Source organism: Neomonachus schauinslandi, chromosome 6, assembly GCF_002201575.2.
Source record: "Neomonachus schauinslandi chromosome 6, ASM220157v2, whole genome shotgun sequence".
In the NCBI taxonomy this organism is placed as follows: Eukaryota; Metazoa; Chordata; class Mammalia; order Carnivora; family Phocidae; genus Neomonachus; species Neomonachus schauinslandi.
The window spans coordinates 103338925-103345720 of record NC_058408.1 but is presented as its reverse complement, the minus strand read 5'-3'; the positions used below and the strand labels follow the sequence as shown (position 1 = coordinate 103345720).

At 59.9% G+C, this 6796-nt stretch overlaps 1 protein-coding gene across 1 annotated transcript in view; it reads left to right on the top strand.

Moving 5' to 3' along the window:
- Window positions 1–5068: 5068 nt before the first annotated feature.
- COMTD1 (catechol-O-methyltransferase domain containing 1) overlaps window positions 5069–6796 on the top strand; it is a 2161-nt gene continuing 433 nt past the window's right edge. The window contains exons 1-6 of the mRNA XM_044916500.1: window positions 5069–5220; window positions 5382–5509; window positions 5767–5872; window positions 5962–6080; window positions 6185–6239; window positions 6512–6645. Of these exons, the coding sequence (XP_044772435.1) occupies window positions 5127–5220; window positions 5382–5509; window positions 5767–5872; window positions 5962–6080; window positions 6185–6239; window positions 6512–6645 (636 nt within the window). The 5' untranslated portion in view covers window positions 5069–5126. The remainder of the gene's footprint in view (window positions 5221–5381; window positions 5510–5766; window positions 5873–5961; window positions 6081–6184; window positions 6240–6511; window positions 6646–6796) is intronic.

Genomic DNA, 6796 nt, shown 5'->3' with positions numbered 1-6796 from the left:
GGAGACCTTGGATGCGTCACTTCCTCTAAGAGTCACCTACAGATCACCTACAGGGCATGGGTGATCATGCCTACTTCACCAGGGATTGGGAGGTCTCGGTGAGATGTCACAGGTCTGCAGGGGGCTGAGGGGAGGTTGGAGAAGGAGGGTGGCCAGTGCTGGTACTTGTACTCATCAGGAGGGGGAGGGACTGGGCCTGCCACATGGGGGGATGGGGCATCCCCTATGAGAAAGCTCACCCCCATGGAAAATGAGGCCTCACTTTTGGAGGGCATGATTTCCAGTACAGTGGGGAATCTGACAGTCTAAACTGAAGAAAAAGCAAACAGGGTTATCTCAGTACCAACTCTAAACCACTCCTCTGGGTACAGGCCACCCTGTTTGGAGGTCTTTATCAGGAATGCTTTTGAGCTTTAAGTAAAAGAATATACAGCTAATCATGGCTTAAATACAAAGGGTTCTATTTTCTCTTGTAACGAGGAGTCTGGAGGGAAACGGTGGTGTTGGTTCAGTGGCTAGATAATGTCTTCAAGGACCAACATCCCATCTTTTCCTCTTGCCATCTTTACCATCTTGTTTGTCTGGGTTTTTTAATCCTTAACGTTATTGCCTCACAATCACAAGAGGGCTGCTATGGTTCCAAGCATTTCGTCTTTTTTTTTTTTTTAAGATTTTTTATGTTTTTCTATTAGAGAGAGTACAAGCAGGGGGAGCGGCAGGTAGAGGGAGAGGGAGAAACAGGCTCCCCGCTCAGCAGGGGGCCCGACGTGGGACTCTATCCCAGGACCCCGGAATCACGACCTGGCCCGAAGGCAGCTGCTTAACCGACTGAGCCACCTAGGTGCCCCTCCAAGCATTTCATCTTTACACAACCTCATTCGAGGTAAGAAGCAGCTAAACAAGAAAAGGGAGAAAAAAGTCCTGAGAAGCACCCCTTTCTCCCTGGCCAGCAATTCACTGCAGGTGAGGGTGAGTAAGCAAGTATCTTCAAAAAAGGACAGTGTTGGTCATGACAGTCTGAGACTAATCACAGTTCATCCCCCAAAGTTGGGCACATTGCCGAACAACATCAGGCTCCTGTTGGCAAGGCAGAAGGAAGCAGAATAGCTCCAAGGGAGACCAGGTAGCCCGTTAACAGGGTCCGCTGGAGGTGGGAGAATCAGTCCCACAGAAGAGTGGCTACCAGGCAGGACTCTTAACTGTGAACCTTATAAGCTGCTCTGTGACAAACAGCCGATTTCACTTTGTTGCAAAGAACAGAATCCACGTTGTTGCCAACAGCGCACTCCACTCTGTTGCCCACCGCAGACTGGCGGGCATGGCCAGCACCAGCTCCGTAGCTTCTCAGCACAAAGCAGGCAGGAGCAGGCCGTGGCTCTTGGTCCTCTCCAGCCCATCTGAGGAGCCCCAGAAGCCCCTAACTCATGGTCTGTCTCAGCCACCCGCTCGGCCTGAAACACCCCCCAGAGCCCTTGGAATCAGGGCACTGCCCCTCACCCCGAAGGCTTAGCTTAACAGGTCCCATCCTCTCTGGGGAGCTTGGCAAACCTCCCCCGGGTGTGGTCAGACTTCGGGCTGCAAGTTTCTGTGTGGAGAGGCCTACGGAAGGCAAGACCTGGAGAGAGGGTCAAAGGTGCCTCTGGGAGAGCCCACTGAGGGTGGGAAGGGGATGGAGGGCCCAAAGGTGGGAAGAGGATTCCTGAGGTGGGGGCAGGGCAGAAGTGTCGGCCCCAACAGACTCCACTTCTGTGTCTTAACTTCTCTGATCCATGCCCCAATCGGAGGAAACAGTGGTCCCTTGGGCCAGATCAGACCCTGAGATCAGAGAGCTATTCAGTTTGGCTGACGCAGTGCTAAAAAAAAGAAAAAAGAAAGAAAAAAAAAAGTCTAATCCGAATGTTTAAAATTGTGAGGTTTCACATTACCGGCCAGATTTCAACCTTTCTTGAAAAATCGGAAACTCTGGCCACACCGCACCATCTTCCCATCTGGCAACACAGGCTACAGCCAAGTGGCTGCCATGTGTTCGGATGAGGCATGAGCTTTGGAGCACCACAGGCCCCACTACCCCCTACTGCCTCCCCTCACCGACCTGGGCAGCCCCTGAACACCTCCCCGTTCTTATCCCTTAGGCCTGATTGACTCCATGACCATACTCTTCTGCCCCTGCCCTGCACGGTTCTGGGGGCCTCTGGGGGAGAAGACCTGGCCAGCGCAGTGTTAGCAGGGAGGAGAAGCAGAAGTTAGGGGTACCGGGATAGAAATTCAGGGGCCTCTTCCGGCCCGTTTTTGTGGCCAGCGGGTTCCAGTGGCCTGGTTTGGCTAAGAATTTGTCAGGGGTCGCAGCCCTCCCTTCCTGGCGTGGATCTAAAGGCATGAAGGGTCTCCCGTTGTCTCTGCCCTCCTGGGCCTGAGGGTTCCTTGGTGCCTCGTGGGGCATTTGACCTACGTTTGACCAAAAAGGCAACTGAGAGAGGTAGACACGGTCTCCCCCTCCCCAGCCCTTCCTGCCCCGGGGGCACCTGCCCACATCCACAGGGCCCTCCCTCCCCCAACCACAGGGGCACTTCTGAGGAAAAGAAGCAGGACTGACTGTATTTTCAGCCCCCTGGAAAAGGCGCTGTAGGATCTTGGGGGACACTTGGCTCGCTTTCTTGTGAGCCGAGACACTGGTGCGACCGCACAAGAGACAAGAAATGAGTAGCAAACGGGGGAGGGAGGTGGAAAAATTAAATTTTGCGTGATCAGCAAGGTTTCAAACAATGGCTCGCCAACTGAAGTGGGTGCCACGTCTATAAGTCATTCTGTTTTATAGACCATTAGGATCTCCAGAGAGAACCTGCATGGAGACCACTGCTTTTTGTTGAAATTAAAATGTCAGAGAAAAAGAAATAGAACAAAACAGGGAATCTGCAATTAATTACCAGGCCATAAAAATTCAATAATCAGGAGGCAGAGCGGCCGCCGGCCCAGAGGTATCAGAGCCGGCGTAACAAGAATGGAATACATTAATCTTTTCAAATTAGTTTTTTAATCTGACGGGGATATACGGTGACATGCCTCCCCTCCGTGCCCGCTCCGCCCCCCACCCCCTCTCCAGGCCTCTCGCCTGAAGCCGGTTCTCCGGGAGGGAGGTTCGGGTGTGAGCTGGGGGCTTGCCCCAATCCGGACCCCCAGACAGGGGAGAAAGTGCTGGTCTGCGGCCCAGGCTGAGCCCAGGGCCCCCATGCCCGCCGGCCTGGTGGAGGGAGCCCAAGCAGAGCTGCCAGGAAAGCGCTTCCGTGGAGAGGGGGCCTCTGTGGGCTCGGGTTTCCTCCTCTGGAAAATGGGAATCCTATCCCAGCCTCACAGGCAGGCTGGATGTGGAATGCCGGGTGCTCGGTAGATGGGCCCTCGGGTTACTGTGCTGACCGGACCGGCAGCTCAGGCAGCTAGGAGCCCACAAAGCTCCAACGTACTATTCCGAGAGCAATTATTTAGCATTTGCTGTGTGCTCAGCGCTGGCAGAGACCAGCAGCCTCAGGCCTTACTCTGGGGAATGAGACTCCTAGGTCAGAGAAACAGGTACTGGGCCACCCGGTAAGGGGGAAGGCGCTTCCCCTCGAAGCAGGGCGCCGGCCGGGCCGCGGGGAAGCGGGAGGAACTGGGACGGCGGCCGAGGGCCCACCCGGCAGCACCCCCAGCCCGGCCCCCGCGCAGCAGGCTCCAGCCCGCGCCCCGGGTCAGGCCCGCCCCTGTGTCTCACTCGAGGTCCTGTCGTCGGCTCCCGGAGCCTCCACCGGAACTGGGCCTCCTCCTGCGCGGCCTCCCAGCGCTGTGCTCCGAGTTTGTGTCCAGCTCGCTCGGATCCTCAGCCTCAGCCACGCCGCGGCCGCACGCACCACCCCAAACCTCGACAAACCTGCCTCCGGGCCTCCGAGTCTGAGCCTCCCCTGGGCAGCCCCCGGTGCAGCTCTGGTCTGGACACTCAGTGGGCTGTGGGAGCAGCCACGCCCGGGGAGGTGACCTTGAGACGCAGTCGGATGACCGTCCGCCCTTTGGACTTTGACTCCTTTTAAATGTAACAGGTAGGGCCCACTCAGGGCCGGCCCTGTGTTAAGTCCCTCACCGGGATTTCCTCATTTCATCCCCTGCGATGGGGGGGGACTCTTGATAACCCCATTTTGCAGAAGAGGAAATGGTGAAAGTGGAGTTGCCCCCCATTTTTGTGTGTGCTGTGCTCCCCGAATGTAGCTTCCCTAAGAATACGCGCCAGCGCAGCTTCTTTCCCCTTCCCCACTTTGAGTCACAGAAGGGGCTCCATCAGTGCTCACTGGATCGTGTCCCTGCAGAACAGCCCTGCGAGCCGACCTCAGCTGCCCTTCCATCACTTTCCTCCCCAAAATATCTCCACTCCAACAGCTGCCATTTACTGAGCACCTTCTGTGTGCCAAGTTGTGTGATCTGGTGCCATTTGCGGTAAGACTGTGGTTCCTGTTTTCCACAAAGGAAACTGAGGTTGAGAATGATGGCCCCAAGAGCTCACACCCATGTCTGGCGCCCAAGGGGAGGATTCTAAGAATCTTGTCTCAGAGCCCCATCAACGAGACCTGTCTCAGGACTCCCAAGCCCCACTTCTGGTTTTGTCCCCAAACCAGGTCCTTCACTCTTTCAACCGGATACCCTTACTCACCTCCCCCAATTCTCTCAGTCCCTCTCAGAGCTCCTGTCATTTCTATCACGTTGTACTCATTACTACCCCGTTACACCGAGGGCCCACCCACCCACATATGCCCCAGGGTCCCAGCAAAAACAGGAGCAATAAGAAGCATATACCCAGGAGGGGCATCACATTCTTCCTCCCTGACCCAGGACGGTAGACCTCAGGGGCGGGTAAGAAAAACCCAGACACCGCAGGCTGGGCTTGCGCCCCTGTCTGGGCGCACTTCCCAGTGGAGCCACCAGATGGCGCCCGGCTCGCTCTAGCGGGACTTGCAGTAAAGCCGTGCGGTCGCCAGATGGCGCTGGAGACCGCAGCTCGGCGGACAGTGCCGGGACAGGGCGGAGCCTGGAGGGCAGGCGGGTCCCAGTGCGGGCCCAGGAGCCCCAGCCAAGTGACCCGTACGTGGCTGCCTCCAGGTCGCACCATGATCCAACCCGCACCCCGGCTCTCTGTGCCCGCCGCGCTGGCCCTGGGCTCGGCCGCGCTGGGCGCCGCCTTCGCCACCGGCCTCTTCCTGGGTGAGTAGGGCGGGGCCCGCGGACCTGCCCCGCCGGCAGAGGCCCCGCAGGCAGGGCAGGTGCGGGAGCCGAGCCCGTGACTCCTCGAGGCTGGCTGCGGCTGAAGCTCAGCCCTGGCGCCCCGGAGCCCCAGGCCCTGACCCAGGACCCCTCCCTGGCAGGGAGCCGGTGCCATCCCTGGCGATCCCGGCGAGAGAAGCGCCTGCTGCCCCCTGAAGACAGTCCCCTGTGGCAGTATCTGCTGAGCCGCTCCATGCGGGAGCACCCGGCGCTGCGGAGCCTGCGGCTGGTCAGCAGGGCCAGGGGCGGGAACAGGCGCCCACCTCGGACCCAGCGGGTCCCACGTGGTTGTGTGACCTTGGGCTGGGCCTTGGCGCTCTCGGGCCTTCCGGGACACCGCCGGCTGGGCGCGGTGGGCGTTCCCTGAGGGCCCGTCCCGGGACCACGCCCCACGACCGCGCACCTGGAGGGGGTTGTGGACCCGGGGAGGAGCTGGGTGCCTGGCAGTGCTGGCGCGACCCTCTCCCCTCCACCACCGCGACACAGCTGACCCTGGAGCAGCCGCAGGGAGATTCCATGATGACCTGTGAGCAGGCCCAGCTTCTGGCCAACCTGGCGCGGCTCATCAAGGCCAAGAAGGCTCTGGACCTGGGTAGGGCGCACGGCCGGATCACCGGGGGCCGAAGTCACCGGGATGTCCCCCTACTCTGGCCTGAGCCTGTCCGTATCCCTTGCCCCCAGGTACTTTCACAGGCTACTCAGCCCTAGCGTTGGCCTTGGCGCTGCCCCCGGCCGGGCGCGTGGTGACCTGTGAGGTGAACCCGGGGCCCCCGGAGTTGGGGCGGCCCCTGTGGAGGCAGGTGAGTGTCCCACACATTTGAGGCCCTCATCAGGCCCTTGGAGCCTGGCCACTCCCAGCTCCAGGAGAAGGGACTTGCTGGCTCTGACCCCACTCCTTCCGCAGGCTGAGGAGGAGCACAAGATCGACCTTCGGTTGAAGCCCGCCATGGAGACCCTGGGTGAGCAACGGAGTGGAAGGGGCCTTGGCACCATTTTCCAAGTGGGGCCACTGGGCGTGAGCTAGTGACCAGGTCCGCTGGGCGGGCTTGGGGCAGTGACAGCCCCCTGCCTCCTGGCCTCGCCGCTGCCATGCGGCCACATGCTGGGTGGCAGGGCGCCCCTCCAGGCCAAAGTCCCTGAATAGTCACAGCGCCTGGGCAGGCCTGGGCAGGGGCTTCTGACCGCTGGGGCTGCGGACTCAGCCGCATCTGCTCCCCCCCTCCCCCGCAAGATGAGCTTCTGGCCGCGGGCGAGGCCGGCACCTTCGACATGGCCGTGGTGGACGCGGACAAGGAGAACTGCACCGCCTACTATGAGCGGTGCCTGCAGCTGCTGCGCCCCGGAGGCATCCTGGCGGTCCTCAGTGTAAGGGGAAGAACGAACCCTCCGGGGGCTGGGTTTCCTGTCTTTTCACTTGGCTCCTCCCCGTGCCCCGCCCCCATGCCACAAAGTCCCGCCCAGTGCATGCATGTAAGCCCCTCCCTCGCCCCGCCTCTCCCTTAGGCACCTCCCCCCC